Source organism: Talpa occidentalis, unplaced genomic scaffold (genome assembly GCF_014898055.3).
Source record: "Talpa occidentalis isolate TD23 unplaced genomic scaffold, MPIMG_talOcc4v2.1 talOcc4.11, whole genome shotgun sequence".
Lineage (NCBI taxonomy): Eukaryota > Metazoa > Chordata > Mammalia > Eulipotyphla > Talpidae > Talpa > Talpa occidentalis.
In genome coordinates this window covers 18,159,013-18,184,402 of record NW_023601104.1, presented here as the reverse complement: position 1 = coordinate 18,184,402, position 25,390 = coordinate 18,159,013, and the positions used below count along the sequence as shown (strand labels likewise).

The 25,390-nt window shown below is 44.6% G+C and overlaps 1 protein-coding gene across 1 annotated transcript; it reads left to right on the top strand.

The window, feature by feature from the left end:
* The first annotated feature begins 1,610 nt into the window (after nt 1-1,610).
* HDC (histidine decarboxylase) lies at nt 1,611-25,220 on the top strand. Its single transcript, XM_037501754.1, has 12 exons — nt 1,611-1,680; nt 4,359-4,531; nt 9,356-9,469; nt 10,601-10,723; nt 13,503-13,637; nt 13,889-14,032; nt 14,505-14,571; nt 15,568-15,730; nt 15,814-15,904; nt 19,459-19,557; nt 23,969-24,070; nt 24,203-25,220. The coding sequence occupies exons 1-12, from the start codon at nt 1,650-1,652 to the stop codon at nt 24,941-24,943; spliced, it is 1,983 nt and encodes a 660-aa protein (XP_037357651.1). The 5' UTR covers nt 1,611-1,649; the 3' UTR covers nt 24,944-25,220.
* The last annotated feature ends 170 nt before the right edge of the window (nt 25,221-25,390 follow it).

Sequence of the window (25,390 nt, the reverse complement as noted above, 5' to 3'; positions counted from 1 at the left end):
TCTTGATAGGAACAGAAACTTCTCGATACTTTTACAGAGTTTTCCTCATAGTTTTCTTATTTTTATTCATGAACTGTAAAGATAACTACTGAATTCAAAAAAAGACACCCAAAAAAGCATGTTGGGATTGTGTTAAATTTCTTGGTTAACTTTGGAAAAATGATATCTTTGGGACATTGAATCTTACTCTCTGAGAATATGGTATATCTTTCCCCTTATGTAGGTGTTCTTTTGTGTTGTTTGGTAGCAAATTAAAAGAAAGCTATGCTTATACTCAAGGGAATAATAGTCCAGGTTAAAAAAAATTTGGTAAGAAATTAAAAAAAAAGAACCAAATGAAAATTATACCACTGAAAAAAACCCCTGATATTAGAAAAAGCAATAAATAGGTTTATTATCATATTAGACATATATGAAGAAACAACTCAAAGATTAGTTGGAAAAAATTCTAAACTGAAATTCAGGCAAGAAGATGTAAAATAAAGGAAAATGTGTATTAGATATAATTTATATAATATGTAATATATAAAATTCATTGTTATGTAATTATACAGACATGTATGGTATATATTATACATATGAGATAAGGTAAAAATTTAACATAGGCATAACTGGAGTTGCAGAAAAACAGAAGAGATAATAAAGCAGAAGCAACACTTGAAGAGAAAACACTGATACTTTTCCCCGTTAAAGTGTCTAACTTTTATTTAGTACTTTATGTGCTGGGTGAATATCAGCAATTATCCCTTGGCTATTACAACTTTCCCATAGCCTGCTCCTGTGAAAAATTTGTGCTATTGGCAATATCACTGGAGTCCAAATCCACTAGGTCATTTTTTTTTTTTTAATTGAAGATCTTATGTTTCTAGGGCATTCTTTTTTTTAGAAAAAAATCAATAGCTTTTTTGGGATGTGATTCTCATACCAAAACAAACAAAACAAACAAACAAAGTATGCACTCAATGCTTTTAGCCTATTTATAGGCTAAAAGTTATACAATCATCACAAAAATCAATTTTTATTCTTTTTACTTGTTTTCTCATCTCTCTACAGCAATATAGTATATATCCTGCAAGAGGAAGTAGTTGCTTATCATTTCTTTCCCAATAGTATTATATAACAATAAAAATAACCCACCACATTAGATGACTACTGTTACTGAATACAGCATGACCAGAGGGAGCATCTCTCTAAGTGCCTGTTCCTTCCTCCCTTGGCTGAGAGAGAAGCAGTGATAGAATAATACTAATTTGTGCTACTCTTTCTGCAAATACTTGGCTTTGTCCTGGGCAACTGAGCTGGAAGCTTTGTCCAGGCAGGCTGGGCTCTATTGTCTAATTCAGAGACAAAAAGAATTGAGAGCTCTTGACCGTACACACCCGGAGGCTGCCTGCAGGCTTGGGTTGCTAAGTGCACTGTTTAACTTAGAAGTGCCTATTTTCCTGGATCTCTTGACCAGCCAACGTTGCCGCAAGGACTGGGGGACTATAGGTGGAGTAAATTACGCCCACTGGAAGGGCCTTTGAAGGGCGGAGCTAAAGTCAAAGAAAGGAGAACCCTTTAAATAAAGAGCCTCAGGACTGCAGCTTCCACCTCCGAGGGGTCCTCGGGTAGTCTCCATCTGTGCGAAGGAGCCTCAGGCCTGGAAGATGATGGAGCCGGAGGAGTACAGACAGAGAGGTGAGTGATGGGCACCCCTCCTGTCCCTATGGCCTCTCCTGCAGGAAGTACTGCTGATGGGTGACCCTTAGATTTGGGGGTGTCAATCAACTGGAGGTTGAGATTGCCTTCTGAGAAATTTTTCCTGAGAAAGGAGTGTGAGATGAGAGTTTAAAACTTTTCTCCATTTTTTCATTCTTCTTCTCATACACTCACTCTTACATACATCCGCTGGGCCATGTTGCTTTCAACTTTCCACAAGAGAGAAGATTTGGATTCCTGAGCCACTAAATGGGGAAAAGGGAATTATTTGCATTCTGAATTAGAAATAAACGTTCCTAAAGTGTTGCATAGTTACTGCACTTTTTTCCTTAATATTCATGTGTGAGTCTCTTAGTGGGATTCTTTCATTTAGTTAGTCAGTCCATAAACCTTCAGGGAGCACCTACTCTGTATCAACCTTGTGTGACGAGCAAAACTAAATGTTATTCTGTTTTCAGGCATGGCTCTCTCCTAAGAGAGGAAATAGATATTTGCCTGCAATGTCTCATAAAGTTTTATGTCTTCAGCCACTATTAGGTCAGATTGCTTAATTTTTTTTATTTTGCTACAAGGTGTTGTCCCATATTAAAATCTGCGTTTTCCTCTGCACAGATAATGCACTAGGTGGTTATCAGTCTACACTTTAGTGTGTGTTAGCCTTTCCAGCTGAGGGCTGGTTCTTGAGGACATTTAGCCTGTGAGCAAGACACAAATAAACTTCATGCTATTCTAGACAAGTGGAGGGCCAGGTCCCATGCTCTCAGAGTCCCGCTGGGTACCCTTGGCTGGCCTTGGGGAGGGGTGGCGGGGAGCAAAAAAGAGAAGGGTGCTGATTCGCTCATTGTCTCCTTCAGTTTTGCCCTGGGGCTAGTCCTCCTTACAAGGATTTTGCCTGAGTTGGTGCAGAGGGAAGAAATGCAGTTCTTTATTTTATTTGTGCAGCTAATAACCTAATGAGCAGTAATGAAGGATTAGAGTTATTGAGAGAGAAGAGAGGGACATACACAATGCCACAGACAAAAATGGGAGAAAGAAGTGAGAAAAGGGAAGAGAGAGAGAGAGAGAGAGAGAGAGAGAGAGAGAGTGTGTGTGTGTGTGTATATGTGTGTGAAGGGGCGGGAGGGAGGGAGGAGCACTCAGAGCAGGAGCTAGAGGCTATGAAGATTGAGACTCTCCTGGAGAAATGAAAGGAAGGAAAAAGAAATTGGCAGTGACTTCAGAGTATTAGACTGCTATTTTTCTTTTTTATTCATTTATTTGATGCTCATTCTTTTGAGCATCAAAAAATGTTGTAGACACTGAAGCAGGGAGGGAGATTTCCTTGATTACAGGCTGGAGCATGTTCTTTTTAAATAGCCTACACCTTGAAGTGTAGTCACCATAGCCCAAGTGCAGGTGCTTAGCCTGGGCCTGTGGTTGTACTTTGGGGATTTCATGAAACTCAGAAATTATGCTCAATAGTGTGTGTGTAAGCCGACAATTTACATCAGATCCTTCCCCCCCCCCAATTTCATGGATTTGCCAATCATTCATATAACTATGTAATGTGAGGAGTACAGCTTCACCCTTTAACTTGCACACATGCCTCATTCACTCTTTACCGCTTCACCTAAGCTCCAGGGCCAATACGCTGTCACCCTCTGTCCCTCTGTTATACCTCTTCCCTCCCTCCCCTCCCCTCTGGGAACCAGAGTATTGTTCACAGAGTCTAAGGATGTCTTTTATTGTGTTTTTCCAGTTTTTTTTTTTTTTAAGATTTATTTATATAAGCACTGGGTACAGTCAGAAGCGCGGGAGGGTGAGAGAATTCACCAGAGCCAGAGCGGGGAGCAGAGCAGGCAGAAGGACCGAAGTACACTGCTGAGGGGAGCAGCGGGCGGCAGGAGAGGTCTGCGCGCCATGTGGGACCCTCCTCCAGTGGCTGGGGAGCAGCCGGGGATCGAACCGGCGGTACAGAGGCTGCGGGCAGCTTCGCAACCCAGCGCTCAACCGCTGCGCCACCGGGGAGGCCCGCCAGTTTGTTTTCTTTTCTTTTCTTTTCTTTTTTCAGTTTGTTTTCTTTGGTTATTTATATTCTGCAAATGAGCAAAAACTTCTGCTAACTTGCACTTTCTAAATCAGATTCTTATAGAGCTCCATGGGTCTAAAAAAGGTGAGGAGTTTATTGGTTTGGTGAACAATTAGATTTTTCCATCTTTTATCAGAACCTGGTCTGCAGTTTGCCTGCTGTGCTGACAGAGTGTAGGGAGAGCATATGCTTGTGTGAATGTGTGTGGACGTGTGTGTGAACAATTTTCGGACAGAAATCATTATGGAGTTTCTACTGAATGTGCAAGGTAATGAATTATTAGACCTGGTGTTTTGAGAAAAGAAAGGCAGGAAAGACAAGATGGATCTGGATAAAGGAAGGGGTAAGTGAAGAAAAGGGCACTGAAGTTTTATATTTGGAGATTTTCTCTGTCGCTTACTTTGCATTCTTGTACTCCCTCCATCACTTGTTACTCATTTTTCAAATTCTGAAAACAAGGCCTATGCTGGGGATGACAGTCACACCCCATCTCAGTCGATGAATCCATTTCTTAGACCAAATCTTTCTGCCTCCACACCAGGGGGACGGGTCAGGGGATGTGAGTCTGTTTTCTCTGCCTTCCTTGTAGGGAAGGAGATGGTGGATTACATCTGCCAGTACCTGAGTACAGTGCGGGAGCGGCGGGTGACCCCCGATGTGCAGCCCGGCTACCTGCGATCCCAGCTCCCTGAGAGCGCCCCCGAGGACCCTGACAGCTGGGACAGCATCTTTGGGGACATTGAACGAATCATCATGCCTGGGGTGAGACAGTGCCCACAAGGGTGATTCTAGATTCTGGGGCATATCAGGGTGGGTGCTAGGCCTGAAGAAAGGCTGAGCATGACGGTTCAGGCACTCAGCCAACATCCACGCCTGTCTTCTGGGCACTTGGAGGGCCAGGACTTTGACTAAAATTGGGTTTCTGATGCAGGTGTTCTGTAGTGTTGGGAGCTAGAGGGAATAAGGGCCACATCCCAGGTCCTGGTCAGACAGAAGTGCGGAAATCTAATGGGATGAGGTGGGAAGGGAAAATCAGGTCTGAGGGGAAAGAACAGCTGTGGAGAGCAAGATGGAGAGAGGAGACTGGAAGATAGTCCCTGACACCCCAGTTGGCAGAACCTACAAAATTTTGAGTTATGCCAAGGGAAGGAGGAACACCAAGAACATAACCCCCTGCAGCCCCAGGAGAGAGCTGAGTGAGCTCCTCCTGGTCAGCCTCTTCCTTTCTTCTCCGTGGGTTAGACATCATGTCCTTCCTGACCAAGGAGAGGTGTTTTGATTGAGCTGCTTTTCGAGAGTAGGAAAGTTTTTTTTTTTTTTAAAAAAAAAGATTTATTTTATTTATGCATATAAGAGCTGGGGTACAGGCCAGAGGTGCAGGGGTGAGAGGATTTACTAGAGACAGAGTGGGGAGCAGAACAGGCAGATTGACTGAAATACACTGCTGAGGGGGGAGCAGGGGGTGAGATAGGAGAGGTCTGCTGCACCATGTGGGTTAGCTCCCTGCCTGGGAATTGAACTCATGCTGTCATGCTGCAGTGGCTGGCAACAGCTTGATAGTGCTGAGACTTAACCCCTTGCACCACTAGGGAGCCCCGGGAAAAGACTTTTCCTGAATCACCTTATACTTCCACTGAGGGATGGGGTGTGGTGGCTGAGGGGTTGGGCACAGCCTGGTGATATCCAGGGGCCAGGGAACATGCAGAAGCTGGTTCATACACAGGGCTTGAGCTGGCGCTGCCACCGTGGGCTGTGACAGCATCCTGGCCACCAGGGTAGAGGAGCTATGTGGTACTCATGCTAAAAGCGCACCTGTCCTCCCCACAGAGGGCCTGTCCCTCAAGAGCTCGATGCCACAGTCTGCCAGTGCTAGCTCACGATAGCCTAGTTCATTTAATCCTGCAGTGACTCTATAGCTTAACAGTCAGAAACTGAGACTCAGAGGTTAATTGTCTTCCCATAGTCACAGAATTTGTGCCAGGCAAATCTAGAACTTTAACCTAGGCCAGTGTTACTCCAAAGACTGACTTTTTCTCCTATACTGTTACTTCGGTTGTGAGTGACAGAGTGTCCTGGACTGAGCCTGGCACCCCTCCCCCTTCACCTGCACCCCAAACACCAACTATTCTCATTTTCCCGAATTGCATACAATCAGCAGCTCTTCCTAAGGGCAGTTTCGGATTTGTTTCCATCATCCGCCAAAGAACTTTGGACTTGGAAGTCACAGATATATGCCTGGAGGCAGGGGTGAAAAATTATTCAAACTCAGAAAGTAATGGTGAGTTTGTACAAAGCCAGATACTCATCTCTCTCTGACCACTTAACCTATTTCACAAGGATCTTTTGAAAATTTCCATATCATTAAAATATTAGAAGGCGAGCTCCTGATAAGATTATCTCATGGATTTCATTCTGTAAAATGTTAATCGGATTAACTGTAAATTGGTAGTGAGGCAAAGCAACTGTCAGAAGAAGCGGAAATAAGCTGATTCCTTTGATTGAAAGAAATTCCAACAGTTGCTGGGGGTGTGGTGAGAAAAGTTCATTTCTGGAATCAGAGGTCTGTCTGCTGTGATAAGGGTTCCTCTGGCTTCTCTTAGCTTTTTTATCTTACAAGAACAGACAATTGGCTTTTGATAACTCTGGAGGTGGAAATCCTTCTTGGGGGGTTTCCAAAATACTGTTGCTAAACACACTGATCTCCAAGGCCTGATCTTTCATCTCATCTTCCAGGATGCTCTGGCTTCTGTGAGTTGGCCTGAGGGCCGTTGGCCCTTTGCTTTCTCAGTTGGGTTACAACTCATTGAAAACTGGATTACATTTTTCCCTCCTGCCACCAAATAGACACAAAGAGAAGAAAATCTGTCCTGCTCCAGTTCCAACCCCTGTTAGGAAAACCTCACGTACCCTTCAGGAGGGAGTGGAGCAGCACGGGGAATGAGGGTAGGGGGTGTGGGAGTGAGGGGTGTGTGTGTGTGTGCTGGGGAGGCGGGTTGCCATCCCCCTTGGGTGCTTGGGCTCTAGAGTCAGACATCCCTGGGTGTCTGTCTCAGCGCTGTCTTCTGTCCCTCCCAGGTATGTGTGATTGCAGGGTGCTGCCTCTTGTTGATAACCCCAGTTCTCATCTGCACAATAGGGATAATGGTAGAACCTATCTGCAGGGGTTCTGTGAGAGTGAAGTAAGATAAGGCATGAAAAGCGGGTGATATTGTTGTTATCTGCAATGCCTGGTGAAAATCGGAGGAAGAGGTCTGATTGTCTAATAGTTAGTTTTAGATATGTTATATGTAAATCACCATGTGATTAGCTTACCAAATAATATTAATATTTTATATTTTACATTTTTTGTACCCAGGCTGATTCACACAACAACCCTAGAAACAATGATTTATGTTGAGAAACTGAGATAGAGAGAGATGTAGAGGAAAGTTCTGGTTGTAGAGCTCTGGACTGGACATAAAATTTGAGACCCTTTTTAAGAATATAAAATTAGGGCTTCCCTGGTGGTGCAAGGGGTTAAATCTCAGCACTCTGAAACTATGGGCAGCCACTGCAGCACAAGTTCGATCCCCAACCAGGGAGTTGACCCACATGGCGCAGCAGATTTCTCCTGTCTCACTCATTGCTCCCCTCAGCAGTGTGTCAGTAGATCTGCCTGTTCTGCTCCCTACTCTCTATGGTGAATCCTCTCACCCCCACCCACACTTCTGGCCTACACCCCAGCTCTTGTATATAGAAATAAATTAAATAATCTTTTAAAAAAAGAATATAAAATTAAGAATGGATCTCAAAAGGCATCCATGTAAACATAGGACCTTGGAGCTTAATTTCATTAGCTTCAGGATAATTCTACAAGGTCACACAGGTGGCTGGGGCAGAGGGAAGGCTGGTACCTGTGCCCTTGGGCTTAAATCTTATCCTCCTCCTACCAGACATGCTGTTCAAACATTGTTCTTCTCTTGAAGGATTAATGGAGTTCGTGCACGATAATAACTCAATGATACACTAAGATATTGTCTGCTGAGTTCTCAGGAGGGTGGACATCGAGAATGACAATGTTCAGTGGGATAGGGCAGGAATCAAAGGGGACTGGAGAATATGCATATTTAGTAACTTTATGAGAATTCACAGGCTTTGAGGGCCATGTGTGTATGAGAAGTGCCTTCTGTCAGGGGATATTGCATTGCTCAGATGCATGAACTCAGAAATGTAGAGGGCGTGTTTGTCGAGCAGTGAGAAGATGCCAGACTAGACAATCAGTGAGGCTGATGAGCCACTGAAGAGGCTTCAGAGACCAGTTATAGGGCAGCCGCCCTCCCGGCCCACCTCTTCCTCTGTCTGGCTTCATCTGAGTGTGGGCTCAGGAGTTAGCCTGGAGGTCCCCTATCCTTTTCTCTCCTTTCTCCACCCCTGCTGTGAAGCTAAGGACAGCTTTTTTTTTTTTTTTTTTTTTAGTTTGCATTATGGTTTACTCTTGGAGTTGTATATATATATATATATTTAAGATTTATGTATTTATACAAGAACTGGGGGTACAGTTAGAGGTGTGGGAGGATGAGAGAATTCACCAGAGACAGAGCAGGGAGCAGAACAGGCAGAAGGATCAACGACACTGCTGAGGGGAGCAGCGGGCAAGGCAGGAGAGGTCTGCTGCGCCATGTGGGTATCTCCTTGACTGTCCGGGAGTCGAACCCGTACTGCAGAGGCTGCAGACAGCTTCACAGTGCAGTGCTCAACCTGCTATGCCACCAGGGAGGCCCTGGAGTTGTATATTCTATGGGTTTCCACAAATGTACAATGACATTACTCATCATCATAGTATAATACAAAGTATTTTCACTTCTCTAAAAGTCCTCTGTGCTTCATGTATTCACCCCTTTTCCACATTCTCCCTAACTTCTGGCAACTGCTGATCTTTTAACTGTCTCCATGTCATCTAGTTGAAATCACAGAGTACATAGTCTTCTCAGATTGACTTCTTTCACTTTAGCAGTATGGATTTAAGGTTCCAGTCCATACCTTTCCTAATTTGATAGCTCATTTCTTTCTAGTTCTGAATAATATGCTATTGTCTGGATGTAGTAGAGCTTATTTATCCATCACCTATTGAAGGACGTCATGGTTGGTTTCAACTTTGAGCCCATTTACATCCACCTGACCCTCTGCAGGAGCTGCGACCCTCTGTGTGCCTGCAGAGGTTGGCACTCCACCAAACAAAAGCTGCTTTTTGCGAGAAATTAGATGAGGCAAGCAATCTATTCTTTTGGAAGCTCACAGTCCCTTCCTTTCATGACTAGGCAGGAGCAGTATAGGAGACACACATCAGAGACTAATATGAACACTGCTCAAAACCCACAACCCCAGTTGCTATAACAGTTTTCATTTTGCATATTCCCTTCAATCTTTGCATATGTGCCCATATTCCATGCACTAGCTTAGAATATGGGAAATGGAGCAAGAACATCAAACAATGTCTTATTTTCACAGAGTTGTGTCATTTATTTTGTTGTCTTAAAAGTTGGCCAGGGAGGGTCTCTGGAGCAGGAAAGCCTCCTGGTGCCAGCTGTATGCATGTTCTGCTTCCAGGTGGTACATTGGCAGAGTCCCCACATGCACGCCTACTACCCAGCTCTTACCTCTTGGCCGTCACTGCTGGGAGATATGCTGGCTGATGCCATCAACTGCCTGGGATTCACCTGGGTGAGTAGCAATGTCTATATCTGTAGCTAGTAGATGGTGGTGACACCCTGGGCCAGATGTATTTTGTTCTGGCCTTTGTAATGGTTCTAAGTTAAATATGAGCAATGGATCCATTCTTGGAGCTTCGGTTTTATATAAATCATCTCATCTTATCCTTTAACCCTATGGAGTCATCAGTATTGCCCCATTTTGTAAGTAAAGAAGTTTATGTCCTCAGGATCGCACAGCTCATAGAGACAGAGATAAGATTTGGATAGAGATCTGGTTATTGCTACAGTTTGTGACCCTTACTGCACACTAGGTGCCTGTGGGTACCAATTTCCCTTGTGCTCTCATCTTTAAGGGGTTAGGAACATGACTTACGATGTTCCTTAATAAATCCTTAAGCAAACAGCTTTAGGCTTCCTAGGATATCTTTATATATTTTTTTAAAGATTTATTTATTTATGCATACAAGAACTAGGCTACAGGCCAGAGGTGTGTGTGGGGGGATAGTGAGAGGATTCATCAGAGACAGAGTGGGGAGCAGAACAGGCAGATCTACTGAAATCCACTGCTGAGGGGAGCAGCGGGTGAGACAGGAGAGGTCTGCTGCGCCATGTGGGCAGCTCCCTGGCCAGGGATCGAACTTGTGCTGCAGTGACTGTGGACAGCTTCATAGGTTGCGTCTTAACCCCTTGCACCACCAGGGAGGCCCGATATCTTTATATTTTAAACCTGAATTATTATGTGGTATGTAAGGGGAGGGCTGGGGAAAGGATGGAGTGTTACTATCTTTTTTTTAGAAAAGAATGCCTTTCCCCTGGCCTTTAGAATGCTTCTGAACTGGGTATTTTAGGGACTTGAGGAGCCAAATTGAGGAATCATTTCTAATCATTTCTGTTTCTTCGTAGAGCCTTGGTGTTATAGGAATCCCACTTTATTGAGGGTGGGATAAATCTAGAGTCCACATTTCTACTCATTTGCTTGGTAGAAGGTGGGGCACAGGGCCTGACACAGACTTCTTGAAGGAGAAGATAAATTAGGTTCCCACTGGTTTCCAGAGGTCAAGGAAGCCAGCGTGGCAACAGATGTGTTGGGGCCATCTTGGTGTCCTGGGATTGTCCCAATGATGGTCTTTCTCTCTTTCAGGCTTCCAGTCCTGTGTGTACAGAGCTGGAAATGAATGTTATGGATTGGCTGGCAAAAATGCTGGGACTCCCTGAGCACTTCCTGCACTACCACCCTGGCAGCCAGGGGGGTGGTGTATTACAGGTACCTCCATCGACAAAGCCCCTCCCACCCCCACCATAACATGGGGACTAAGTAGTGAAAGAGAAGCCAAACCTTTGCCTGGGCAATTTTCTTGTTGACCATAGAGATTCCCCCATGTCACTCATCTCCATCACGGCCATTACCATGCCATGACCCGGATGCTATCCTGATTGACACCACCACCATCGCGACTAGCGCTTCTGCCTTCCCTACTGCCACTGTTTACTCTTACTTTGCTTATTTTTTTTAAAGGTTTATTTATTTATGCATACAAGAACCAGGGTACAGGCCAGAGGTGTGGGGGATGAGAGAGATAGAGGGTGGAGCAGAACAGGCAGACTGACTGAAATACACTGCTGAGGGGAGCAGCAGATGAGACAGGAGAGGTCTGCTGCGCCATGTGGGTAACTCCCTAGCTGTGTAGCGAACTCATGCTGCAGAAGCTGAGGATAGCTTCATAGTGCGGTGCTTAACCCCTTGCACCACCAAGGAGGCCCCTTCACATGTTTCTTTTTATGCCAAGAGGAATGCAGCATAATGGGCTTCTATAGACTGTGCCCATTGCTGGGTGCTTTTGCATCTATAAACTCTTGTCATCATGAGCACTTGGTTCTGAGAACTTTGAGAACTCCCACATTCTTGGATTCTACTGTGATCTATAATTTTCCTGCTTTCATATTTTATAAGGTAGGGATAACAATCATTTCCCTCAATGTGTGAAAATGAGGATTTAATGACTTCTATTAAATAAAAATAACTACATTGCCCCAAGATGAGAAAGACAGAAAGTTTGCTAGCCCACATGCTAGCTAGCTAAGAGACTTTCACTCCAGTCATGCAACAAGATTAAAATCTGAACCTTGCAGGAAAGACCGATTACTGCATAGGTTGTTAGCAAATAGTTACCACTTAAGATAGTATGTCTGGGAGCGCATACCAAATGTCTGTGAGGCATGATTTTCATCTAATTATCTCACTGAGAAGCCGATATGTGAAAATAGTGCCATTTCCAACTTTGGGGATAGAGTCACTGAAGCTCAGAGAGGTTAAAATCTTGCCCCATGTCACACAGCTTACCAGTGTAAAAATGAGGATTTAAGCCCGGGTCTGTCTACATCCAAACCATGATTTTCCCTGTGTTCATCAAACATGTGGACTCAGTTTATCCTTAACCTTTCTGAGTGTCACTATTCTCGTGCAGACAAGAATTACAAGTATCTCAGAGAGGTTTTATAAGGAGCAATGGGATGGGAGACAGTATTTTATATGAATTGCTGTACAGATGTTGTTGTTATTATTATTATCATCCTGCTGGCTTCCTTGCTGTGGAATCATTTCCAACCACTGAATATCTTGTGGGATGTGATCCATACCACTCCCTATGACACTCTCTAATAGGTTTTTATAGTGGGGCCTATCAGTTGGAGGTTACCTGGCAGTTTTGAGAAGCAAAGACACCAAAGACTGAATGAATGAATGATGAGAAACCATGGAGATTCTTGTTGTTGGTTGAGGTGACCCCCAGGTTTTTTATAACCGGGACAGAACAAACTTCTACCCACCCCTCTCTTAGATAATTTATACTGCTGCTCTGGGAGACCATTGAAGGAATGAGCTCCATTATGTATATGGAAGAGTCTTCCAGGTGGGCAATATCAGCCTAGGGTCAGGAAAGCCACCGGTATCACGACTGAGGACAAAGTCACCAGCCTTTCCTATATCCCCGTTGAAAGAAATGCCATTTTCACACCTAGTAAATTGAGAGTGCTGGGCCTCCCTGGTAGTGCAGTGGGTTGAGTGCAGTGCTGTGAAGCTGTCTGCAGCCTCTGCAATGCAGTTTCGATTCCTGGCTGGCCAGGGAGCTACCCACATGGCGCGGCAGACCTCCCCTGTCTCACCCGCTTCTCCCCTCAACAGTGTATTTCAGTCCTTCTGCCTGGTCTGCTCCTGCTCTGTCTCTGGTGAATTCTCTCACCCTCCCACGCCTCTGCCTGTACCCCAGTGCTTGTATAAATAAATAAATCTTTAAAAAAAAATAAATTTGAGAGTGCTTCCTTTTTTTTAATTTTTAAAAAATACTTATTTATTTATTATACAAGCACTGGGTACAGTCAGAAGAACGGGAGGGTGAGAGAATTCACCAGAGCAGAGCGGGGAGCAGAGCAGGCAGAAGGACCGAAGTACACTGCTGAGGGGAGCAGCGGGCAGCAGGAGAGGTCTCCGTGCCATGTGGGACCCGGGGATCGAACTGGCGTTGCAGAGGCTGCGGGAAGCTTCGCAGCCCAGCGCTCAACAGCTGCACCACCGGGGAGGCCCGAGAGTGCTTCCTTTTAAGCATGTTTTACATGGGGAGCAAATATCTATTGGGTTATCGGAAAAGTCATGCCATTTTTTCCCCTATGTTTTCTACACAAAAATGCATCACGACTTCTGAGAACCCAATATAAGCAAACTTGTATCTAGCAGGGATGAACATTCTCTTTTTGATCTTTGTGGTCTCTCTAATGTTAGTAACAGGTGAAAGTTTGCATTCATTCCTTCCACGGAAAATTAGAGGTGGAAGGCATGCAGTGGAAGGCATGCTGTGTGGTAAATGGAGAATGGGGAGCAGGCGTGTGAGTTGGGGTGGAAGGACAGCTCCGCAGGCTGAGTGCTTCCTTAGGAACAGCTGTTGAACACACATGAACACACACACATCTATGAAGATGGTGGTGGTGGTGGGGATTTAGCAAGAGATGAAAAGGAGAGGCTGCCACAAGGAATCCTTCTTCCACTACAGAGCACAGTCAGCGAGTCCACCTTGATTGCCTTGCTGGCAGCAAGGAAGAACAAAATCCTGGAAATGAAAACATCTGAGCCTGGGGCGGATGAATCCTCCCTGAACGCCCGGCTCATCGCCTATGCCTCTGACCAGGTGAGTTGCCCAACACAGGCCACACTGGCAGGTCTGTGCTTGTCTTTTGGAACCTTAGACCTTGAGTCATTTTCTTCTAGACATGAGCACGCCGGGGTTCTGGGCAGCTTGGGCCTTAAAGAAGGTTGTCTCCAGGAACTGCAGGACATTTGAAGACGAATGTCAAATGTTGTTTGATTCCCTTTGTCATTAGTTTCCGGGGAGTGCTCCCTGCAGGATGACTCTGCTAAAGGTGTCCATGGTCCTTCTAGGCTCATTCCTCTGTGGAAAAGGCTGGTTTGATTTCTCTGGTGAAAATGAAATTTCTGCCTGTGGATGACAACTTCTCACTCCGAGGGGAAGTCCTTCAGAAAGCCATCCAGGAGGACAAGGAGCGGGGCTTGGTGCCTGTTTTTGTAAGTCAGAATGCTTTCTGAGTTTAGCATGATGGAACCTGGTGGTGAGGAAGAGATTTTAGCTGAATTCAGGTAAGGAACATGCTGCAACTAAAACAAAGGATTTCAAATATGTTTTATAAATTATAAGTCTCTGTTTATTGGTATGTAGGAAGTAAATTTGTGGATCATGACCAATTTTTAAAAAAAGAATAGAATGGAAATTATTAGGGTGCATTCCTGTAGCCAGAATAGGCGTTGTTCGTTGAAACTTTTATTTCAAATACATGTGTATAAACATACTAGTTATGTAAAATGTATTCCTTACCATGGGTCATGATGAAATACAGGTGAATACAGTGTCCTAGTGGGATGGGTGGAGTAGATAATATCTGTGATGAAATAGTTTTTCAGCTCAAATGTCTCACATGAACCCATACCCCACCCCCCAATCCCGCCCTGTCCCGCCCTTAACTGCTTTATTTTCTTCTAGGTCTGTGCAACACTTGGGACCACTGGGGTCTGTGCATTTGACTGCCTGTCGGAGCTGGGTCCCATCTGTAAGTGTCCATCCTGATCAGCTAGGAACACAAGTAATGAGTCGAAAAATGTTCCCTGGAGTAAGAAACTGAACCTGCTCTGTGGAATGATGTTATCTCTCCTTGATCAATGCAGAGTGTGGGAAGATCCACCCAAGGTCACAAGTGAATTTTCCCAGGCAGACACAGCACTGCTTTCCCGGCCGTGTGATCAAGGGGCTAGCGCTGCTCCCCTTGCAGCCCGTCTTTAGGAGGCAACAGTGGGAGAGCCTCAGAGTTGCTCATCCCCTCATTTATGTCCATATCTACTTAAAGCAGCTCTATCCAAAACACAGGTGAATGAGGCATAGAGAAACATTTCCTAGTATAGGCCGAGAAAAGAAGAACAGTAGGGTAGGAAAAACTACAGTAGGAGAGAATGGCAGAGAAGAAACCCAAATGTGTGTATGTTTGTGTGTGTTCAACAGCTGTTCCTAAGGAAGCACTCAGCCTGCGGAGCTGTCCCTCCACCCCAACTCACACACTTACTCCCCGTTCTCCATTTACCACCCAGCATGCCTTCCTGGGACATCTCCTCCTTGAGGATGTCTTATATGTATCATAAAGATGTATCATACATGTATCAGATATATCATACATGTATAGATGTATTATCATTGCTCTCTGGGCCAGTAGGATGTTGGTTTCTGTGCCACAAAATTATAGGTTGAGGCCAAGAGGGTGTCACATCTCTGACTAGTGAGACAAAAAGGCCAGGGTGAGGTTTTGCAGACTTTCTCCTTAAGAGGAGACGGTGCCATTCAGCCTCAGTCTCCCCCACCCCCACAATACATGCCTTCCTCTCATCCCCCAGGCTCTGACATCTCATTTAGCCAAAACAGGTCATCCATTCCCTGTTCTTCTCTTGCTGCCCACTGGCCAGCTTAGCCTGTCAAGAGGTGCCTTTTAGTTGACCAGTACAACACCCCCTCCTCCCTCCAGACCCACATCTCAATCTGGTGACGTTTGGCTCCTTAGGTGCCCAAGAGGGGGTTTGGCTCCACATCGATGCTGCCTATGCAGGCACTGCCTTCCTGTGCCCTGAGTTCCGGGGGTTTCTGAAGGGCATCGAGTATGCTGATTCCTTCACCTTTAATCCTTCCAAGTGGATGATGGTGCACTTTGACTGTACTGGGTTTTGGTGAGTGTGGCAGCCAAGCATGTGGGAAAGCCTTGCTCTCCTGCAGAGGCCTTAGTCACTAATACCCATTTGGAAACCCACAGGGTGAAGGACAAGTACAAGCTGCAGCAGACCTTCAACGTGAACCCCATCTACCTCAGGCATGCCAACTCGGGTGCGGCCACTGACTTCATGGTGAGTGACCAGGAATGGGCAGCCTGGCGGCCTCTGAGATGAAAAGTGACTGAGTCTCGACTCTTGAGGAGTCTCCTGTATGTCAGTTCCCCTCAGACAGTGGCACACTGAGCCCATCCCATGATATCGCCACTATATACCTTTGATTTCAAGTATCTAGATAGAACTGTATAGAGACACTACAGCAAGCTGCTAAAAATCTTAGAAAATGAGATCAACTTTTGAGGCAGACACATGTTTCTTGAATGTTTGTGGTAATTTTTTGTTCCCTGAAATGTCTTCCCAACCACAATTGGACTGGTTCTCTTTTGCCTCCATCCTGGATAATCTATTTTGCTTACTCAGCAGCAGGGTAGTGGGGAGAAAGGGGCTGAAATTGCTGTCAGCTTTTGTCCCTGCCGAGCAGCACAGGGGCCCTTCCTGAGGTTCTGAATGCTGCCAAGCCTTGCTGGTCTCCTCAGCTACTTGCATCCTTGTCTCTCAAAACTGCCCATATGCCTCACCTGTACCATCTAAGGAAACAAGGTCCTTAAATTTATTCCTCAATTGAAAGATGAGCCCTTCCTATAATTATAGGGAAGACGTGGATGTTGGGCATGGAAGACATGGATATTGCATTTAACGACCCCCTGAGAGGCAGTGGAGCAGATGAGCTTGGTTGGGAATTCCATACCAGCCACAGGCCTTTGGGAAGCTGGCTGGACCCCTTTGAACCTTGGCTCCCTCATCTGTAAAATGGGAACAGTTTGCACTGGCTTCAGAAGGGTTTGTGAGGATGAAATGGGAACATCCCTGTAGATGACTTAGCACAATACTTGGGAACAGGCAAACGCTCAATAAATGGTGGATGTAATATCCCTAAAAGTTCTTCTGTCAAGCTGCAGAGATTGGCTGTCACAAAGCCATCAAGCACACAGGTGCTGAAGCCAGATCCTTCATCTGTTCACTTCTAAGGCCTTGGGAAAAAGACTTAAAGTGTTCTAGGTCTCCTCATCTATATAATGGGTGATTATGACAATACTTGTTTCTTAGGCTTGCTGTGAGGATTAAGTGACTTAATCTAGTGAGACACAGAGCAGTGATTGTGAGCCATGTGACTTGTCTACTTGGCCAACTGAGGTGTCTTGCCCTTTCAGATCTAAAACAATAACTCCATCTCTTGATTATATTGCTACTCTACAGCCGATACTTCCTTTAGACTTCTGAAGATTTTCGATTGGAATTGCAGGCAGTAAGAGGTTGAAAAAGTAGCATTTTGATGCTTTCATCTCTGCTGCCCTCCCTGGTAGGTTTTCAGTAATTTTTTTAAATAAAAAGAAAAAAAAAATCCATAGTAGTCCAGAGAACAGATATCATTAGGGTGAACTCCAGGTTACTTTTCTGAGTGTTAAATGATGCCCATGCACCTATAAGTGGATTTGGATCACTGTACCTTAAGATCATTATTTTATCTTTGTCCATTTTGAATTTCATGTCACTTTTATTTTCTCCCTATTTACAATAATAGAGCAAGTTCTCCCCGTGGCTCACTCCTATCAGTCTGGAGATTTTATGGTGTTTTCTCTCCGCCAGACAACTTATAAAAATATTAAGTTTTCCCCAGCACTGGTCTAGGGGAACCTTCCTATTTATATTTCCATATCCAGAAGGTGCTGGTTTATTCTGCTCCTTCCTTCACCTCTAATCCTACGGATTTAATTTTCAAGTCTCTATGAAATTTGGAAAACTGAAGCTGCTCTCTGTTGTGATCCTGGGGGTTTTCAGTGCTGCTCTGACCTTTGGCCCAAGCTATTTTGCACTCAGGTGGCTGCAGTTTTAAAGAGAAGCCTAACTATGTTTGAGATGAGCCAGAAATAAAGCAGCACCTTAAGAGAAAAGGCTTAGGGACCAAATCCTCAGGGCTTCGGGCTAGATTCTGTGACACCAGGGAGCTTCCTCTCCTCCACACTAGTGGAGGGGGCAAAGTCTTACCCCTAACTGGACAGGACCTGCAAATCCTGGGCAGGACACACCGGAGGCATAGGAATACCTTGAGTTAAAGAAGAGCCATGTCACCCTGTCCAAATCCCCTCATTTCCAACAGAAAAGATCAGCTAGAGCCACCCTGTGGGCCCATGGGGAATAGTTTTGGAATAGTGACAAGAGGGACAACTGGGGATACAGGCGGAGTATGAAGAAATCAAAATGAAAATCATCTCTGCCACTCCTTTTAAATTTGCTGATGAAATAAAGTAGCTGGTTGGCCATAACCATCAGGAAAAGTGTTTTTAGAGAAGGCCCCTATTATCTATTCATTATTCTCTCGGGGGTTGATGCTTTTTCCATGTTAGAGGGATTTTCGTGTCATGTCCAGGCTTAATGCCCTCTGCTGGTAAGTGAAAATCCCCAAGCTGGTCCTCAGCACTGCAGAGTTTTACTTGGAAACCAAAAGCTTAGTACTTGGTGGGGGAGAAATATAAACAGAGGGGGAATGTCCCAACTGTTCCTGGGTCAGGAAAAATAGGGTGAAGGATGAAAGTGTTTATGTTTTTGAGGATTTGGCAATCCTGTGGATAAGAGGTAAATATTTTTTTTTTTTTTTAACTCAACAGAATTGTGGTAGAACCTTTCTGATTTGAGGAAGAGGTCATTAGAAACCACATTACGCATCAGAATTACTACATGTGTTCCCCAAGCCCTTTGTTCTGTTTTCACATCTGAGAAATCAATTTGAAATTTGTTTGAAATTTTTCAGATTAAGAGTGCTTCAACCTTGAACTTGGCGACCAGGAACAAAGGGTTGATTTTAGAGTTACTGGATTATGAAATGTAGATGCACATTTGAAATCTGAAGTGACATTTGGAGTGACATTTCCTGAGGCACAGGGATATCACAGGAAAGATTCAGGAAAGACAGGGGGATCGAAAAATGATCATCCCAGTTCTAGAAGGAATACCATTGTGATTTGTAGCCCACATTTTCCCCATCTTAATAGCCAGCACTTACCCACAACCTCCTGTGAAGCTTTTGTCCCTGGGTGGTGCTATTTTTCCCCTTCTTGTGAAGGCCAGTGAGGTGTTGCTGCCCAAGGCCACGGCCTGTATGTGGCAGGGCAGGAGGAGACAGCCAAGTCTGAGAAGCTCCAGGGTCAGATCTCTTGACAGACAAATGGTGGGGAGGAATAGAAATAGAACCTAATTTTTGCCATTCAAGGAACTTAGGTTCTTTTTAGAGAAAGTACGGTATTGTCTGTCCCTTTCTTGAATTTCAGCCGGGCATGGAATATTTAAAGTGGCACTTAAAGCCCAGTGTCTTTTCCTGGGTTCAGGGTCATGCAGTTGCTTTCCACTTGCCCTAGTCTTGGACAAGAGCCCATTGGCCACCTTCACCTGTGATTTGGTCACATGATGGGGTATCTTGCCTTGGCTTCTCTTTAGCAGCAGCTTTGGGAGTCATGGTGACACCGCCCATCCCTGGAGAGCTGTGCAGGCAGCGGGGGGTGAAGTTCAGGAGTGCGGGAGGGAGCCAGGGTGCCCTGGTCTCTAACCATGAACACTGTGTTCCTTTGTTCTAGCACTGGCAGATCCCCCTGAGTCGGCGGTTTCGTTCTATTAAACTTTGGTTCGTGATTCGGTCCTTTGGAGTAAAGAATCTTCAAGCACACATCAGACATGTACGTGATTGTGGCTGAGCCCGGCTTGCTGTGTGTCCTGGGAGCAGGAGGGCTGGCCTCTGCTTTGCAGACCTGCCCAGGGGATCTGCAGCCTATGGCTCAGCTGTCAGGGCTTGTTTTCTGCTCCTGGGACATGATTATTCAGGGTGTGGACCTCTCTGTTAGCTACAGGAAGACTGAACGGAACATGACACTGAGGGCTCTCTGGTGTCTTTGCCCCTGCCTGAGGGTCTCCCCATTCATTTTTCTATCATTGGTCACTGGGGAGTGAAGGCCTCACAGCCTGGTTGGCAGAGAGAGCAAGAGAAAGTAAATCAAATGACAGTATGTGTGGCTAAGCCAGTATCATATCTTCTTTAGAATTACCCAGATTTCACTGGTGACTAAAAATTTGAGTCACCATGATGATCATGTCTGAAATATGGCTCCTCTCACTTAGACAGACAGACCTTCCAAATCTGGAACAAACAATGCCGCTTTGTGCCACTAGATATTTACTGAAAAGCCTATTTTGTACTATTTATTTTAGCTCAATTTAACAACAGAATTATGGTTCTCAGAGAGGAACCCAGAAGCAGATGAGGCTGGCATAGTCTGCCTGTCTCTTTCTTCATGGAAGGGGTGGGACTTAACTAAGAACTTTGTCCAGCAGTATTTCTCGCATTTCTATAAGAGCCCGTGTAGAAGACAAAGTCAGGGCTCAGAGCAGCAGGGTAAATCCAAAGACCCTGCCCTTTTTCACTGTGTTGGTCTTTGCTCCTCCACCTTTCCTCTGAGGAATTCCTTTATTAAACTAACACAGCACAAATGAAATGGTTGAAGCGGTGACTATGACCGGTTTACCGTGGGTAGTTTTGCATTGATTCTCAACATCAAGCTGTTTATTAACTGGACTTTACCAATGAGTGGTTTACGTGTGTTCTCTCTAGATCCTCAGACTCTAGAATGGAGAGCTGTGACTGGGGAATGAGGCGGTAGAGATTACAGATCATCTGGAAATCTCTTGTGCTTACAATTTAGGACTAGATATTCAATGTGCAGGTGCCTGCCACCTTCCCCAATGCTGCCTTTTGCAAGTCACACCCCAATTGCAACCAACTCCCCAGTTGCCGACATTAGATCCATGTTCCTGGGCTTGACTTTCCAGGACCCAATTATTAGCTTCTGTTTTAGCTCAGGGTTTTCACAGACCCATTCAAATTCCATCCTTAGTTTACTGCCTCTGCACTTCCACCTGTGCATTCCCCTCCTGGATTGCCCTCTTTCCTCCACATGCTGTCAATGGGTGACATTCCACTTCTCCCAGAAGCTTCCCTGGCCATTCCGTCTGTCCTGGTCTCGCTTCCCTGGCATTCCTAGGGTCATGTGTTCAAAACAGCTCCAGAGTCTATCAGGGTCCAATAGCAAGAGATGGAAGTAAAATGAAGTTGGTTTGATGTGAGTCAATTCTATTTTTTCAGTTTGACCGTGATCATTATTATTATCCTCATAGTGCCTTAAATCAAAACACAATTGGAGGGTTTGATTAGATTCTCACAACAGCGCTTGGGGCTAATCACCCTTATCAGTCCCATTCTATGGATGGAGCTCAGAGATGGTATTTGCCCTGCTCACATGTGGAAGGCTTCCTTTCTTCACAGTTCTGGGCTATTTTTGACTAGCTGAACTCTTGAAGGTTATATAAAACCAAGTTTTGTATCTTTCTGTTATAGAGCAGTGCTCTAGAGAATAGGATCTGGGGTAGACTTTTTAGTAATTTGGTGACCTTGGAAAAATTACTTAACCTTTCTGTGGTTGTGCCTTCTTAATTCATAAGATGGGAAAATAACGACACCTCTCTCAAAAATTCATAGTGACAATTAAATGAGATGATATATACGAAACCCTTTCTCAGCATAGGACCTGCCAATGGACTCAATGATTATTTCCCCTTCCCTCCTGTTCCCCTTCTCCCTCTCCTTATATTTCTTTTCCTCTTTCATCCTTTCTTCTTCTAATGACAATAAGTCATTAGAATCATCATCATCATCATCATCATCATCTCCTATCACCTACAATAGGAATTGGCAAATTTTTTCTGTAAAAGGAGATAGTAACACTTTTTGATATTAGATGGTCATAGTCTCTGTCACAACTATTCAACTTTATCATTATAAAACCAAAACTACCATAGACAGTAGGTAAACACATAGCTGTGTTCCAAAGTACTTTATTTACAAAAAACAGATGGTGGTTTGGGGAAGGTGGAGCGGCTGCATTTGGCCTAAGGGATGTCACTTGCCTTCCCTGCCCCAGAGTGGGTCAGGTCACTAGTAGTAACACTGCTTTCAGCTCCCATAAATGTGGTTTTATGGTGGCAGAGGTGCAGTCTCTACTGTTCCTTCTCTCCCCCTCCCCAGTTTCTGTCTTCTTGCAAACAGCATGTCCTGTAGATGCAGCAGAGCATGCTGGGAAGACACCTGCATTCTGCCACTTGTACCTTGGGGAGGTCACTTTCCCTTCCCAACAAAAATGATGTCTGAGTCTCCTTCCATGCTCAAAGTGTCATTTGCACTCTCTACACCTCACCTGATTCTGCCTTTTTTTTTTTTTTATCCCAATGTGAATTCAGATTTACTGGGAAAATTTTTTAAAAATATTTTATTTTATATAATTCTTACATCTTTGCACAATGTATGCATTTTCATTTTGGTTATATCCCCCATACAATTGCACCCTCCCCCCTTATTTTGACTCTAGTTCTTCCTCTCCCCGCCCCTCCCTAATCTCCCCCCTTGTCTTTATGGTACTCATGCAGATTTAAGAAAAATTTGCTCAGAAAGATACCAAAGTTGGCAGGATAGTCATGTGGAAATAGCCCTGGAGGGAAGGAGATACAGGGCAAAGTCTTGACAAAATTAGAAAATAAATTGCAAAGCTATAAAACAGCCTGAAGAATTTAGAAGACTGCTTCTCTGCAAAAAAGACAGGAGTCTTGAATGCAAGAAAGGTTCTTGGGGCAGTGATTGCAAACAGTTTTTTCATTTATTTATTTATTTTGGAGAAAGTTTTTTTTTTTTTTTTTCTAAAGATTTATTTATTTATGTATACAAGAACTGGAATACAGGCCAGAGATATGGAAGCGGGGGGGGGGGGGTGAGAGGATGCACCAGAGACAGAGTGGGGAGCAGAACATGCAGACGGACTGAAATACACTGCTGAGGGAAGCAGCAGGCGAGACAGGAGAGGCCTGCTGCCCCATGTGGGTATCTCCTTGGCCGGGGATCAAACTTGTGCTGCAGTGGCTGCTGAATAGCTTCATAAGTTGCATCTTAAACCCGTGAGCCACCAGGGAGGCCCTTTTTGGCAACAGTTTTAAATCGACAATGCAGTGGAGTGAGAAAGGGTGAGTTTTGTAGCAACCTCCTTCATCGAGGTCAGAGATGAGATGAGCTAAACACTTTGAATTCTCTTGAACTAGACTAGCAGGTCTGACAACTGGCTGATAGTGATTTCTTAGCAAATATTTTACTGAGAGTCTTCTGGACGGTTGGAGATATTTTTAAAAATGAGGGCCCAGCCCTGTCTTTGTTTAATTAATTACTCTAGGTAGAATAAGATAAAAAATTCAAGAAGATGGCAAACTTCGGTGAAAGATTTATTAATCTAATAATTTATCTAATGGTACAAAGTTAAGATCTCATTACGGTAAAATATATATAACAAAATTTACCGCTTTAATTTTAATTGTATAAATTCAGTGGCACTAATTATGCTCCCAATGTGTGCAACTATCCCTACTATTTCTAGAACTTTTTCCATCATCCCAAGCAGAAAGTCTGTATCCAGGAAATAGTATAAAGCCTTCCTCGTAATGCAGCTGGCGGTGATATGAAAAAATATGTTCTCTGTGGAATGTCCAAGAAAAGGGGATGAAAGGGCATTTGAGGTGTAAGATATGAAGAGTTTTGAGAGAGAATAGAAAGATGTCAGCTTAGGATGCGATAGCCAACAGGGTACCTTTATGTGCAGTAGAAATAGGGTCCTCCGGGCATTTGCAAACCCATTGGAGGCACCTGGCTAAGAACCCAGAGCCTGCACTAGCTTTTGCCTCTCGCTCAACCCCCAGCCAGTCAGGACCTGGGAAGGCAGGATCTGAAGCCAGATCACCTTGATTGTAAAGTACGTGGCTTCTGGTTCTGGGGGTGACTGGAAAGTGGGCCCTCAGACATGAGTTCTCAAGGTGAATCTGATGTAACAGGAAATAGGGAGCCATTAGAACTTTTCCAGCCTGGAATATGAGCAGAATCAAATGGAGAAGAAAATCAGGCAGAAGTCACTCCAGGTCTTCAGGACTCTGGTTCAAGGATTTTTGTAGTCGATTATTAATTAATGTCAGTTATTAATTTCAGTTCTCTATTTTCAATTCTAGGGTACTGAAATGGCTAAATATTTTGAATCTCTGGTCAGAAATGACCCTTTCTTTGAAATTCCTGCCAAGAGGCACCTTGGCCTTGTGGTTTTTCGCCTGAAGGTAATACCATCTCCCATGGTTTGTGAATGATGCTAGTGGGTTGTCAGTCTTTCAGAACTATAAATACTGGCCTCCTGGGTATGTGTACAAGGGATGTGATGCAGATTTCGCTTCTCTTTGTCCTTCAAACAGGGTCCTAATTGCCTCACAGAAAGTGTGTTAAAGGAAATGGCTAAAACGGGCCGCCTCTTCCTCATTCCGGCTACTGTCCAGGACAAACTCATCATCCGTTTCACAGTGACATCCCAGTTCACCACCAGGGATGACATTCTGAGAGACTGGAAACTCATTCAAGATGCAGCAACTCTCATCCTAAGTCAGCATTGTACTTCCCAACCTAGCCCTCAGGTTGGGAACCTCATCCCTCAAACATGGGGCCCCAGATCCATGGCCAATGGAATGTCCCTTGAATCTGTCAATGAGGCAGGCGATGACCCAACCCAGGCCAGGAAGATCATCAAACAACCTCAGCGTATGGGAGCCAGTCCTGTGAGAAGGGAAGACAGTGGCCATCTTGAAACCCTGCTGGACCCACTTGATGACTGCTTTTCTGAGGAGGCCCCAGATGTCACCAAGCACAAGTTGTCCTCCTTCCTGTTCAATTATTTGTCTGTGCAGAATAAGAAGAAGGCAGTGCGTTCCCTTAGTTGCAATAGTGTTCCTGTGAGTGCTCAGAAGCCGCTGCCCACAGATGTGAAGAATGGAGCCTCCTCCCGGATCAGAATCTTCTCTAGGTTTCCAGAAGACATGATGCTGCTGAAGAAAAGTGCCTTCAAAAAGCTAATCAAGTTCTACAGCGTCCCCAGCTTTCCCGAATGCAGCTCTCACTGTGGGCTCCAGCTGCCCTGCTGTCCTCTGCAGGCCATGGTTTAGACCAGGGGTTTCCACCAGAACCTGCAATGTGTTTCAGGGAGTCTGTGACCCCTCACACTTATATGCCAGATCTATGTGCTTATGTGCATGTGCATTTTTCTTGGAAGAGAGTCCGTAATTTTTGTCAGGATGCAATTGGAGAGTTTAAAATAGCATTCTTGAGAAGGTTCCAGCAGGTTGGTCAGAAAGAAAAGGCCCATGGTGGTGGACTGACAGGCAGCTTCTGTGATTTAGCTTGTGACATGAATTATATTGCAGTAATAAATTGTGCTTTTCTCTGAACAAAAAAAAAAACTCCTATCTCGTGTGACTTAATACCACCAAACACATTGATTAATCGTTGTATGTTCTGGCGCCTAAATGAATGTACTTATACTAGAGATTTCAACTGAAAAATGAGTTTAAAGGAGCCCTTGGAGTGAAGAAGGCAGGCTGCTTGAGTTAGGC